The sequence below is a fragment of the Aspergillus heteromorphus genome (assembly GCF_003184545.1).
Source record: "Aspergillus heteromorphus CBS 117.55 chromosome Unknown BO70scaffold_17, whole genome shotgun sequence".
NCBI classification, from domain to species: Eukaryota; Fungi; Ascomycota; class Eurotiomycetes; order Eurotiales; family Aspergillaceae; genus Aspergillus; species Aspergillus heteromorphus.
Window position 1 is genome coordinate 211,659 of NW_020290422.1, and position 12,167 is coordinate 223,825.

The 12,167-nt window shown below is 54.1% G+C and overlaps 7 protein-coding genes across 7 annotated transcripts; 2 read left to right on the top strand and 5 right to left on the bottom strand.

The window, feature by feature from the left end:
• Positions 1-804: 804 nt before the first annotated feature.
• BO70DRAFT_60358 (uncharacterized protein) lies at positions 805-2,270 on the bottom strand. The gene is made up of 2 exons (XM_025548582.1): positions 1,577-2,270; positions 805-1,507 (listed from the first exon to the last, which is right to left on the bottom strand). The coding sequence occupies exons 1-2, from the start codon at positions 2,097-2,099 to the stop codon at positions 1,038-1,040; spliced, it is 993 nt and encodes a 330-aa protein (XP_025398192.1). The 5' UTR covers positions 2,100-2,270; the 3' UTR covers positions 805-1,037.
• BO70DRAFT_60345 (anticodon-binding domain-containing protein) lies at positions 2,200-3,475 on the bottom strand. The gene is made up of 4 exons (XM_025548581.1): positions 3,160-3,475; positions 2,536-3,025; positions 2,421-2,472; positions 2,200-2,335 (listed from the first exon to the last, which is right to left on the bottom strand). Exons 1-4 carry the CDS (start codon positions 3,291-3,293, stop codon positions 2,301-2,303), a joined length of 711 nt encoding a protein of 236 aa, XP_025398193.1. The 5' UTR covers positions 3,294-3,475; the 3' UTR covers positions 2,200-2,300.
• A 462-nt stretch (positions 3,476-3,937) lies between these two features.
• Positions 3,938-6,207, bottom strand: BO70DRAFT_380516 (NADP(+)-dependent, decarboxylating phosphogluconate dehydrogenase; the record flags this gene model as incomplete). The annotated part of the gene is made up of 5 exons (XM_025545419.1): positions 3,938-4,603; positions 4,671-5,099; positions 5,166-5,617; positions 5,683-5,870; positions 6,191-6,207. The coding sequence occupies 5 exons, from the start codon at positions 6,205-6,207 to the stop codon at positions 4,163-4,165; spliced, it is 1,527 nt and encodes a 508-aa protein (XP_025398194.1). The 3' UTR covers positions 3,938-4,162.
• A 35-nt stretch (positions 6,208-6,242) lies between these two features.
• On the top strand, positions 6,243-7,366 carry BO70DRAFT_60442 (uncharacterized protein). Its single transcript, XM_025548583.1, has 2 exons — positions 6,243-6,684; positions 7,041-7,366. Exons 1-2 carry the CDS (start codon positions 6,410-6,412, stop codon positions 7,222-7,224), a joined length of 459 nt encoding a protein of 152 aa, XP_025398195.1. The 5' UTR covers positions 6,243-6,409; the 3' UTR covers positions 7,225-7,366.
• BO70DRAFT_388090 (RNP domain protein) lies at positions 7,316-9,164 on the top strand (the record flags this gene model as incomplete). The annotated part of the gene is made up of 2 exons (XM_025545958.1): positions 7,316-7,338; positions 8,036-9,164. The coding sequence occupies 2 exons, from the start codon at positions 7,316-7,318 to the stop codon at positions 9,162-9,164; spliced, it is 1,152 nt and encodes a 383-aa protein (XP_025398196.1).
• Positions 9,165-9,756: 592 nt separating this feature from the next.
• On the bottom strand, positions 9,757-10,184 carry BO70DRAFT_60488 (uncharacterized protein). The gene has a single exon (XM_025548584.1). The coding sequence runs from the start codon at positions 10,031-10,033 to the stop codon at positions 9,815-9,817; it is 219 nt and encodes a 72-aa protein (XP_025398197.1). The 5' UTR covers positions 10,034-10,184; the 3' UTR covers positions 9,757-9,814.
• A 1,045-nt stretch (positions 10,185-11,229) lies between these two features.
• Positions 11,230-12,045, bottom strand: BO70DRAFT_60504 (EthD domain-containing protein). Its single transcript, XM_025548585.1, has one exon. The coding sequence runs from the start codon at positions 11,835-11,837 to the stop codon at positions 11,421-11,423; it is 417 nt and encodes a 138-aa protein (XP_025398198.1). The 5' UTR covers positions 11,838-12,045; the 3' UTR covers positions 11,230-11,420.
• Between the last annotated feature and the right edge of the window lie 122 nt (positions 12,046-12,167).

Here is a 12,167-nt window from a genome sequence, read left to right on the forward strand (position 1 = left end):
AACAGCCATCGAACTATCGGGCCCATGCAGATTGCAGATTGCAGCCCTGCACCGCGTTAGTTGAAGGCATAGTTCGAATAGCCTTATGCCGGTCGGTCTGTCGGTCGGTCTGCGTCCGATCCTGTCTCTGTCTGTCTCTGAATAAACAACACCCAAGAGAGTAAAATCAAATCACAGAATGAGCTTTCAGACCAGCTATCCAGCCAGCCAGCCAACCCATTGGCCCCGAACATTATCATTATCATTATCATTCCGATTCTGATTCTGATTCTGATCCATCGACATTCGACAAACAAGCGGCCTCGGAGAATTTCCGCTCCCTTACCTCCCCTCCCTCCCCGTATCAATCAATCCATCTACCCATCCATCCATCCATCCGTCCACCTCCTGGCTGAAAAAGCATGAGCACCGACCGCTCGGTCCGGTCGTATTGGACATTCTCCGGAGGCCACGGCTGGCTGGCTGGCTGGCCCATCCCGATATAGCGCCGATGTACTCCGTAATGCATGATACAATAGATAGTAAAGTAGTTAGTAGTAAAGTAGTAACCAGCCAGCAGTAGCACGACCATGGAATAATTCGGACATGGCAAATATCCGAACCTCGAGCCTCGAGCCTCGATCCGATTCTCGATCTATCGTCGCGCTCAGACCGATGTGTGCCGTCCGTTCTTACCCCTCCTACTTACTTCCTTACCACCTATGTAGGTAGTTAGCAGGTGGGTAGTAGATAAGTAGGTACAGTAGGTAGGTAAATAGGTTCAAGAAAACAGACCCGAAACGAAAGCTAACCCCACCCCACTCACTCCACTCAATGGTATGCACCTACTTAACTATAGTAAGTACTTGGGTATATCAGTCCAGACTCTCTGGGATGTACTTACTCTGAGGTAGATTGAACTCTACGACAAGACAAGATAAACATAAAAGGAAGGAAAGCAAAGGATCGGAAAGGAAAGAAACCTCCTACCTACAGTACCTTAACTACTAGATACTATAACTACCTATTCTCTCACAAACATGAAACCATCTACCTAACTAGTTAGAATGAACCTGTCCCAGGAAAAGCGGGTTCGACCACCACCACCACCACCACCTTAAGGGAATAGAGGGAGGGAGGGAGGGAGGGGGGTGCAACAGCGAGGCGAGGTTACTTTCTGTGGCACCTGGTCTGCGCGACGACACCGACCGGGGAGGATGTAACGGCTGGGTCTGGGTTCTTGGTTTGGGTCTGGGTCTCAGTCTCGGTCTCGTGTCATGGTGGACAAGGAGAAGGACAAGGACAAGGACATGGGACAAGTTTATTGTTGTTGTTGATTGATTGATAGATTGACTGGAGGGTCGTTCGGTTATAGATTGGGCTGTTTCCTGATAGTAGTAGTCTTCCTTCGTTCCTTTTTGTGGATTGATCATTTTCAGACGAGGTTGGCGTAGATGGTGGTGGTGTAGATGATGGTGTGTAGATGGTAGTGGTGTAGATGGTAGTGGTGTTTCTATGGTGTGTAGGTCTGGGAGATAGATGAAATTAGAAGGATGAAATTAGATGGATGGAATTGGATGGATGGATGGATAAATACATAGAGCCGAGAAGCAACTCGATCGTTCGTAGCGTAAAGGTATAGTTGAGATGGAATAAGTTCTCAACTCCAGTTGCCCTGAATCAATCCAGACAGTAGGAAAGCAAGTGGAAGTGACCCATCTATCTATCCAAGGGAACAAAAAAAAAGCCACCGCTCGCGCAGACCCAGGTTCAAAACAGAGAATCAAGTACAGCCAGTCAGAAGTCCCAGGGTTTATGAGGATCATCTTATGTCTAAAGAACAAACAACCCCATCGACGAGGCAAAGATACAAATAATGAATAATAGAAATAATAAGATAAGACAAGGCTCCATTTCCGACCCATCAGGGCCACCCAGTTCGGGTCGTTTCTAGGACGGACAAGAGTACACACATACACACACATACACCGATGTCCAGAGAAGTTATCTACAACCGACCACCTGCCCGGATGCCGTCCCCCCTGCTGGGTTGATACCCACACTATCCCATCCGTCTTCATGCCCGTGATTCTCGGCGATTCCAGGCCCCACGCATGCATCGCTTCCGTGTTATATTTGAGTGCGCCAGGGAGAGAGAGAGAGAGGCAAAAAAAAGCTCCCGTCCCTGGTTTCCTTCATTGGCTTACTTTGGCGGTCATGGGTGGGTTCCGTCCATCCCACGTTAGCGTTCGTCCCCGGTGACATGTACCTAAGAGGCCGGGAGGAGCCTTTCAGGTAATGGAGAGGTAGAGGGAGACGTTTCAGCCTCCTTTCCGTTGTCCGGCAGCGGCGGTCCCTGGGATGGGGGTGTTAGATGTATCGTAGTCATTTATCATTACGGTTGGGTTGCATATCCAACCTGAGGGGAGGGTGCCACATACCGATGGTTGCACTTGCGTTGCGGAGTTCGATCTTCTTGCGTTCCATTTCGAGCTGGTAGGCTGTGAGCCCCGTTCTGGAAATCCCTCACACATGGATGGGGGGTTCGTGACTTACCACCATGCGCACTCGGGCAAGAGCAGCCGTGTCACCCGCTACCAAGGGCTGGCAGTCGTCTGGCCGGTAAGGAGCCGCAATGGCGACTGCATCAGCCACAATGATCTTGTTTCCATCCCACCGTGCTGGCATTGTGCGACTGAAAGCGTCAAAGAGGTCCTGTGCTTCCCGCGTAACTCCCTTGCCGCGTCGTGCCTCACTCTCTTGTAATTTGCCGACAGCCGTGGCCTCCCGAGTCTTCAAGGACCGGATGTCGAGGGCTTGCAACGGCGGGACGGCATCCGAGAACGAGGATCCATCGGGGTTCGAGGACGTGGGAAGGGAGAGGAGTTGGAAGGATTGTATACGCGACACCGGAATGATACGGTAGTCACCCGCCTGCGTCTGAGGTCCGTCGGCAGTGTTAATGGCAACGAGATTCGTGATGGGACAGGCTGTGAAAAGAGTGCCCTCAATCGTGGAGGCGACCGGAGACGTGCTGATGCGAACACTGTTGTAAAGGCAATCGTGTCAGCATGTGGCCATCATATGCTTTCCCACCCTCCTCCCCGCAAAAGCACACCAGTGGTCCCTGGACACGCAGAGCCACTTGCCTTACAGGGCTATAGGGAGGTAGGGGCTTACCGTGCACCAATTGCACTGCTCAATGCCACTTCCAGAGGCACCATGGCACCCGTGATTCCCTGGCCCGCACTTGCTCCAGAAGGCCCTTGCGCAGGTGCTCTCACTCCGACACTGTGGCGTTTGCTATCGGCCATATGATCACCTCTCTCAGGGAAGGCGACACTTGGTCTATCCCAGCGGCAGCAACGCAGGACAGGACAGGACAAGGTCCACCGTCACGCAATGGCTGAGCTGTCTTGTTGGGGGAGACGAAGGTGTGCTCAGTCGAGGGAGAAGGGAGCACAGGAACGCCCGCTGTTCAGGTCAAACGTAGCGTCGAAACGAGGGGTCGGGATGCGGTTCCAAGCTGTGTCGAAACCACGGTCGTTACGAGCAATGACGAAGGCACTCGAGCGCGGAGCAAGCAAAAGTGGGACGGAGCGGGAACCGCTGCTTAGTCGTAGTTGGATAAAGGAACGACGAGAAGGAGGCGCACAAAATACGGGGATATAACAACAATCACAGAAGTGAAAATAGCACCAATGGAGCACGGCCGACCAGGGAAGGGGGGCTCCTTAGCGTCGTGGCATTGGAAATGATCAGTTGGGCAGGATGGATGGTTGAATGGCGCACTTGTCGAGAAAGATGGCTGCCAGCCGCCAGAGCCCGGGAGTCACGACACTTTCCGTGACCGAATCCGGCCTAGTCCAGGGCGGAGCAGCAGTTCCGAAATCCCCAGCAGCGTTACGATTATATATCTATCTACATCTACTCATCCCTACATATCCAAAGAAGTCAAAAAAAAAAAAAAAGAACTTGTCATTCCATACGTTTTTCACATGAAAACACTGGGCATCTAGGTACATGGATATGAAGAAATAAAATGTATTTTCTGCTTTGTTTGTCGTTTTGATCGTCATCATTCTTATTTGATGTGCTCAGAGAGCCCGGCTAGCTACCTCTCCCGTTCCTATGCCAGACCGGTGCGAGGCTCCACGTCCAGCGTTTGACATCACATTTTCATCTAAGCAATGTAGGTGGAAGCAGACACGTTACCACCGCGGCCGGTCCAGTTGACGTGGATGTCCTGGCCCTCGGGGTAGGTCTCGCTGGCGTGCTCGGGCTTGATGCGGAAGGTGTGGGCACCGAAGTAGTCACGCTGGGCCTGGAGCAGGTTGGCGGGGAGGTCCTTGGTGCGGTAGCCGTCGTAGAAGCTGAGGGCGGTGCTGAAAGCGGGGGTGGGGATACCCCAGAGAGCGCCCTTGCTGACAACGTTTCTCCAGCCGCTCTGGGCAGTGTGGATGGCGTTGTTGAAGAACTCGTCGAACAGGAGGTTCTCGAGCTCGGGGTTCTTGCGGTAAGCGTTGGTGATGTCCTTCAGGAAGACGGAGCGGATGATGCAACCACCACGCCACATGAGGGCGATGGAGGGCTTGTTCAGCTTCCAGCCGTACTCACGGGCAGCCTAATAGGACAGGGGGTCAGCGACTGTGGCCATGGAAGAATCAAGCCACGGGGTTCGTGCAACTTACCTCCTGGATGAGCATGAAGCCCTGGGCGTAGGAGATGATCTTGGAGGCATACAGGGCCTGCTCCAGGTCATCGATGAAAGCCTGCTTGTCACCGGTGAATTCGGGAGTGGGTCCGTTGAGGAGGGTGCTGGCACGGGCACGCTCGTCCTTGAGGGCGGAGAGGCAGCGGGAGAAGACGGACTCGCCAATCAGGGTGACGGGCATGCCCAGGTCGAGGGCGTTGATGGCAGTCCACTTGCCAGTACCCTTCTGACCGGCCTTGTCGAGGATCTTCTCAACAAGGGGAACACCGTCGGTGTCGTTGTAGTAGAGGACATCACGGGTGATCTCGATGAGGAAGGAGTCCAAGACACCCTTGTTCCACTTGGCGAAGATGTCGGCGATCTCGTTGGTGTGGAGACCGAGACCACGCTTGAGGATGTCGTAGGCCTAACGGAGTGTTAGCTCGCGCCCAACCCGCGCCATTGCGGCCGCTTCGATGGTTCAATCGCTTACCTCGCAGATCAGCTGCATGTCACCGTACTCGATACCGTTGTGGACCATCTTGACGAAGTGACCAGCGCCCTCGTCACCAACCCAGTCGCAGCAGGCCTCACCGTCGCTCTTGGCGGAGATGCTCTGGAAGATGTCCTTGATGTAGGGCCAGGCCTCCTCGTTACCACCAGGCATCAGAGAGGGGCCGTAACGGGCACCCTCCTCACCACCGGAGACACCGCTGCCGACGAAGCGGATACCCTTGCCGGCGAGGTACTTGGTGCGGCGGTTGGAGTCGGGGAAGTGGGAGTTACCACCGTCGATGATGATATCACCCTCCTCAAGGTGGGGCAGGAGAGACTCGATGAACTGGTCGACGGGCTTTCCAGCCATGACCAGAAGCATGATACGGCGGGGACGCTTCAGCTTGGCGCAGAACTCCTCAATGGAGTGAGCACCGACGATGGACTTGCCTGAAAAAAACCACCATTGTTAGTATCTGCTCCCGGTTATGCCGGTTGTCGCGGAGTCTGCTTACCCTTGGCCTCGTTGTCGAGGAACCGGTCAACCTTGGAGGTAGTGCGGTTGTAGGCACAGACAGTGAAGCCGTGGTCAGCAACGTTCAGGATCAGGTTCTGGCCCATGACGGCCAGACCGATCAAACCGAAATCAGCACTAGGCAAAGGACGCGCCGGAGCGCCGACATTGATGCCGGCGAGACGGGCGCTAAAGTCAGTTGCCAAATTCCCTGTCAATAGCTGGGCAGACAAATGAAAAGGAGGGGCATTGTGTGAAGCTGCATTGCCCGCGACGGTATGACGTCGAGAGAGGCAGACTCCACGAAGCTTCTGAGCCCTCAGCCACCAATGACGGATGGTGAGGGGAAACCCTGGATGCAAGCATCCTTCCCACCAGCGAACTGTAGATCATTTGCAGGGGATTGATATCCAGCAGATTTCCTTCAGGCGCGGGGAGGATAGGGATCAACAGGAGGAGGGTATTAAGGGGGGGGAGGGGTGGTAAAAGGGTAGTTGCAGGGTACTTACACAGCTTGGTCAGCCATGATGAAATAGTGGGGAGGAGAGAGTGGCTAAGGGAAAGTAGAAGAAGTGAAGAGGGGAGGGTGGTTGGAGGATATATGTACAGCAGGAAGAACCAAACTGTCTCGGGTGATGTGACGGAGTAGGGAAGGGTTGAAGGAGGGGAAGAAGAGGAAAGGAGAAGAGAAGAACAAGCGAGAGCGCAAAGGGAGAAAGCGTTCGAAGATGTCAGAGCAGGATTCGTGCAAATGGACGGCTTACGGAGCGCCCTTCCGTCATGGTGGGACGGAGGGCGGGGCAGCACCTGAGGAGCAGAGTCCTCCGGTGAGCAGCGCCCGGTCTGGTACGGCGCAGCGGCATGTCTTGTCTTGTCTTCTGGCGATATCCTCAGGCATGGAAGCCCGCGGATACGGTTGGCCCTGGTGTAATATTACACCGGCCAGTTTCTCCGGCCTGAGGTCCTTCTTCAGTCCACCGGGTCATCATCGCATTTACCGAGCGTGAGACTCTCCCTTCTTTGTCTACAAGCTGGATACACTTCAATTGACCGGATACGGTACACCCTCGCAAATCGCAATGGCTGGCCCGGACGGACCCCTTCGGGAGGGGAGGGGGAATGTTCGGAGATGACGGCGTCACAGGACTACTAGGAGCTGTGGTGAGGATGGCGGGGCATGGAGGGGCAGCCCGGCGGCACTCAGCAGCCTTCCTAGTTCCTACATCGGCCCAGGGAAAGGTCCCTGCTAGGCTCGAAAAATAAAAAGAAATTCCCAGAGCGCGTTCGGTGAAGCCTCGTCGGGGACGGATAAATTGGGCTGCCCTCCACCCACCCCCCATCATGTCTAACTACGAACAGTAATCCATCATCCCATGCCCGGTACGGGCGGTTCCTCACCTGCGCCTTCATCGCCGACGGCGCCTATCACGGTTCCCTCTCCTACGGCATCGGACTCCCTAGCACCAAGCCAACAACATCTTTTGCAGTTCGCATGGTCAAAGTAGAATCGAATCGGAATTCAATGGACCCCACGGGTCAATAGCCATAAGCCGGAGAAACCAACCACCTTTCCCGGGGTTTCTTGGTATCCCGCATCTTCGCACGGCGACGTCGCGATGGGATGGGCCATCACCATGACTACGGAGCACACTACGGAGTAGATACAGGGTAGATCCTCTAGTTCGGTCGGCTACTGCATGGCCCAAAGGGGAATAGGGTGGGGGTTGCATCACATGTGGGAAATCCGTTGGGGCTGAGAGACTTGGCTGCCCGCCGCTGCTGACTCAGGCGGTTGGGCCAGCCGGCTGACTCAGCTGCCAGAGCCCAGGCCTGACCGTTTCTATCACGTGATAGCCACCTGCCGTTTGCACTCGGAGTTTGCATAGTGCGGGAGGCGAGGAAACCCAGTCACGCTATCTCTTCTGCTGCGCTGAACTGAACTTCAACCCGAGTCGCCATCGACTACCAGCCCACCAACTTGACAACCTTGACTCCCACCAGCACCATCAACACATCTCACCTGCGCAGTTCCTTCCCCTCATCAAATCGACTGCCACAATCCTCTGCTACAAGGCAGTATCATACACCAGCTTCACTGCGCCTAGCCTTCAGAGCGCAAAATTAGGTGGTCGCAAAGAAAAGAGCGATCAGATCTAGAAAATCCCCCACCCCTCGTCCTTTGCCGCCCAAGATCCGGAACCTTTTTCAGGCGTGACGTCTGGCGTATGACTGTTGCGTCAGTCAAACCCTGAAGGTACGTGTCTGCTGCTAGTTTGCACACGGCGCATCACATCATCCACCGTCTCTCTCTTCTTCGAAACTCCCGTTCATCATGTCCTTTCCGCCACCTCCAGGTCTCAGACAAACCCCTTCGTCGCTCCCCCGCGGCCGCCACCGGCACCCAACACCGCCTCGCCTTCGAACTTCCAGCCTGCATATTCGGCCGCACCGACCGGTCCAAGCAGTGGATATGGCGGACACGGGCCTCGGGCGGGCCACAGCGCCATCACAGCATTCGCGCCTCGTTCTGTAGCCTCCAGTCAACCCTACCGTACCAGCAGCCCTATCGTGTCTGCCCCCCCAACTACAATCAGTGGCTACTCGACCCCGACCACGACCGGCTACGGCGGCGGCGGCGGCGGCTACTACCCACAATCGCAGTCATCCTACCAGAGCGGACCTTCATACTACGGAGGCGGCGCCCAGTACAATGAAAACACATACGGTCCGTCGATTCCTCGAATTCAGAACCCCTTCCCACCCGCAGGAGCAGACCAGTCCGGTGCCTACGGCATGCAGGGGAGGAACTTCGGGCGCAATGACTCGGGGCTAGACCCAGAAACAGAAGCCCAGATCGCACAGTGGCAGAGCGCCTACGCGAACAAGGAGGAGGTGCCCATTCCCGGAAAAATCCCTGGTCGTCCCGCTGCTAATCCGGGCTATGCCGGTGTCGCCTCTGGCACCAACACCCCGTCCGGTGCCAACACAACGGCGAACACTCCAGCACCCGCCAACCCGGAGCCTACGCCGAAGACCGTCGCCCGTGCCGGTGGAGGTCAAAACTGGAACGATTCGACGCTGCTGGAGTGGGACCCCGCGCATTTCCGCCTGTTCGTAGGCAACCTTGCCGGTGAAGTGACGGACGATTCATTACTGAAAGCGTTCGTCAAGTACTCCTCGGTCCAGAAGGGCCGGGTTATTCGTGACAAGCGCACGCAAAAGAGCAAGGGCTACGGATTCGTCAGTTTCAGCGACGGCGACGACTACTTCAAGGCTGCGAGGGAGATGCAGGGCAAATACATTGGATCACACCCGATTCTGCTCCGACGAGCCACCACCGAGGTTCGTCCGGTAACCAACAACAAGGGGAAGAAACACGGCGGCGGAGGTGGCTCGGGAGGCGGTGCAGGCGGAGGCAAGGTCAAGCATGACGGAGTCAAGAAGCACGGAAAGACCAAGGGAGGCCTCCGCATCCTCGGGTAACGGCAGTTTCATTTACAACCCCGAAGAATCAATCGACTTTTTCGACGATACAAACCCATATTCATGTTACATAATGAAAAGCATAGCACCTAGTGTCAGTGTCATTCAATTCTAGCTGAAATTTTACAACTCACTTCACAACTCCATCTAACGTGTGTCAAAACGATCATCCCATCACGGAAAAGAGATAGGTGTAGTTATGTCATGTGTTCTATTGGCCCATGCCAAAGCACCTAGGTGGTAGAGCCAAAGTAGATTATTTTCCAAATCCACAAGTCGTCATCAATCATGAAGAAAACCAAACAAAACAAAACTAAAGATATACGCCCAGCCAGAAAATACCAGAATCACATCGTTCAATCACAATCCACCCACAGATGGTAATAGTGATAGCCAGTGCCCGTCTGACCGATATGCTTTTTATACAGCACGGCACCAATACTATAAACTCGACTCCCCAAGTGGTGAGCAAAAGAGATCGTGAGAAACAAGGTCAAAAAGCACAGGTCGGATCATCGGTAATATGCAGGTAGATAGGTAGGTAGGTAGATAGATCCGTTGTATCCAAATGAACATCCAATCCAATCCCTAATGTATGTATATATGTATGTATATGTGTTCGTGTTCGTGTGTGTGTATATGTGATCGCATCAAAACATCATCCAAATATCGTAAAATGCGCATACTCGTAGTTGTGGTCGTAATCGTAGTCGTAGACAGATAAAGTATGAGTGTGGTGAACAAGCCATTGAGAAAGCAGCCAGCCGTAAATCGTCGATCGTATGCGTTCGTGAAGACACCCCGTAGGGGTGGGTGGGTAAAAGAGTAAGACAGGTAAGGTAGGTAAGACAACCAAGCCATCGGGCCATCAAGCTATATGCGAAATGGATTTAACCGGCATCCTCGCCGCTCTCCTCGTCGATGGCCCGTTTCTTGCCGTAATCGACGCGGTTCTTCATGCGGTGGATGGCGAAGCCGGCGATGGCCAGGAGGAGGAATAGCACGATGATGATGACGGCGATGGCGACGTTTTCTTTCATTTTGGCGGGGTGGGATTTGTTTCTGGGGGGAGGGCTGGTTTGGGTTTGGGTTTGTTCCTGGTTTGGTGGAATGTAGGGGTTGAGGGTGTGGGATAGATAGAGTTATCGAGACAGATGGATCAAGATAAGATATGGTGTATTCAAACACAGGGCGTAAATTCCGCCCACACAAGATTTCAGACCCTGGATTCCCCAGTGTCAGTGGCACAGGGGAGACGAGGAAGGGAAAGAAAGGGGGGGGGAAGGAAAGGCACGCTGCCTGTATAAAAGGCAGCGCAGCGTGCACGACGTGGCCCAGCCAGCCCAGCCATGTTGATTTTGGATCCTTGTTGTCGGTGGCTGGGATGGAGATGGCCGGCGGGCAGTTGACTGGCCAATGGCCACTAACTAGCACGTTAGCTCCGCGCTAGCTTGTCACACCTCCCCGGGATCTTGTCTTCGATCGCCCTCCCGCTCGATTTCGGGTTTCATTCGAGTATCATCGTTTGTGGCGTGTTAGGCAGATACGGAGTAGTTACAATATGGCAGAGGATCGTGATCTTGACTTGAAGCGGAAGGAGCGGTGCTACTCTACTATATGAAGCACCGCTACCATATGAAGCAACTGCATTGTTTACTTTCCATCACTCGACACCATAGCTGCTCTCAGTCCTATTTGGTCCATCTGCTTCCTGGTATTCGTCATGTTTTTTCGTGGCTCGCAGTCAAATTCGACAATTTTTCCAGCATCAAATGCACCAGGTGCCGCATTCGGTATCATATCTACGTCAATTCCTGTCTCCTGAAGCAACACGAGCATGTTTGTCATTCACGATCTCCGGTGTGCCCGTCTTAAGCAGCAGTGGCATTTCTAGCCGATACGGAGTACTTTCCATGAGTATACCCAATTCAACCTTACATCCTGCATGATGCAGTGTACGAGTGCAGCCGATGGCGGGTGCTTTAGGGCCGCCTTGCCTTGACGTCCATGGCGAGGGATTGGCTCCCTGGCAGAGGCATTCTCCGCAATTCAATGCTTGAGGTAAACATACACTGGGGCCGGCTCTGTCCCGAATCTACCGTACTACATACTGCTGGACGACTTGATCCGTCCCATACTATTGTTACTGGCTGGACAAGGATTTATTAAAAGCCTGCAACAAGTTGAACATCAAAGCTACCCAAGAGCGATATCACAGCCCCTGAACCCATACCTCCAGACAAGTGAGAACCGACCTCATTTCGTCGTCTCAACAACATCCCCCACCATCGAAACGCTCAATGCCGATCGATCCAAGAACCTCTCCTCGTCCGCAGCAATCTGAGCCGCAGCATCTGGGTCTGAGATCTTCGCCATAAAAGCCCCCATCGCCGCCTGGTCGGCGAAGGTCAATTCGGCGGTAGCATCGAAGTCGAAGTCGGACTGCTTGCCAATGAGCACAGTGGCTGGAGTGGTAGCGTTTCGGGTTGAGTCGCTGCCTTCGAGAGGCGAGGCAGCTTCCGTCCGGGCGATGTAGGTGCGTCGGTGGGAGAGAGGGAAATCGTCGCCGGTGATGCGCTTGACTAGGTCGACGTGGGCTTCGTAGATTTCTCGGAAGGTGGAGAGCGAGAGGCCTGGTTTGCGGTAGGCGAAGATGAGGACTTTGACGGACATGTTTGGAAAATTTGGTTGGAGGAATTGGAGGGAGGGTTGGTGGAGTTGTGATGGTGGTGGTATATCGCTAGGAATTGGGGATGGGTGTGGAGGGCTTAAGTATATCGTCGGCACAGTAAGCACTAACTCATAACGAGCGCGGGGTATTCGTTCAATTAAGTACTACGTGAGACGAGGCTATACACATAGTCGTCTCATTCTGACTCAGTGGTAGAGGCAGTGGTGCCCAGGCATTATTGTAGTCTGCACAGCCTTACGGTCCCGTCCTCAGGCAATCCAGCCACAATAAAAGTGGAGCAACCGTGGAGTTGCACCAGAGAAACAACGCTA

What these genes read in the sequence shown, in the direction of transcription:
- BO70DRAFT_60358 (XM_025548582.1), bottom strand. Translation starts at nt 2,099, where the DNA reads ATGCATGCGTGGGGCCTGGAATCGCCGAGAATCACGGGCATGAAGACG. An exon ending in GAGTTGCTTCTCGGCTCTAT is followed by an intron (nt 1,508 to 1,576) that starts GTATTTATCCAT and finishes TCTATCTCCCAG; the next exon opens with ACCTACACACCATAGAAACA.
- BO70DRAFT_60345 (XM_025548581.1), bottom strand. Translation starts at nt 3,293, where the DNA reads ATGGCCGATAGCAAACGCCACAGTGTCGGAGTGAGAGCACCTGCGCAA. An exon ending in TTGCCCGAGTGCGCATGGTG is followed by an intron (nt 2,473 to 2,535) that starts GTAAGTCACGAA and finishes ACAGCCTACCAG; the next exon opens with CTCGAAATGGAACGCAAGAA. An exon ending in CAACGCAAGTGCAACCATCG is followed by an intron (nt 2,336 to 2,420) that starts GTATGTGGCACC and finishes CCCCCATCCCAG; the next exon opens with GGACCGCCGCTGCCGGACAA.
- BO70DRAFT_60442 (XM_025548583.1), top strand. Translation starts at nt 6,410, where the DNA reads ATGTCAGAGCAGGATTCGTGCAAATGGACGGCTTACGGAGCGCCCTTC. An exon ending in CATCATCGCATTTACCGAGC is followed by an intron (nt 6,685 to 7,040) that starts GTGAGACTCTCC and finishes AACTACGAACAG; the next exon opens with TAATCCATCATCCCATGCCC.
- BO70DRAFT_60488 (XM_025548584.1), bottom strand. Translation starts at nt 10,033, where the DNA reads ATGGCCCGATGGCTTGGTTGTCTTACCTACCTTACCTGTCTTACTCTT.
- BO70DRAFT_60504 (XM_025548585.1), bottom strand. Translation starts at nt 11,837, where the DNA reads ATGTCCGTCAAAGTCCTCATCTTCGCCTACCGCAAACCAGGCCTCTCG.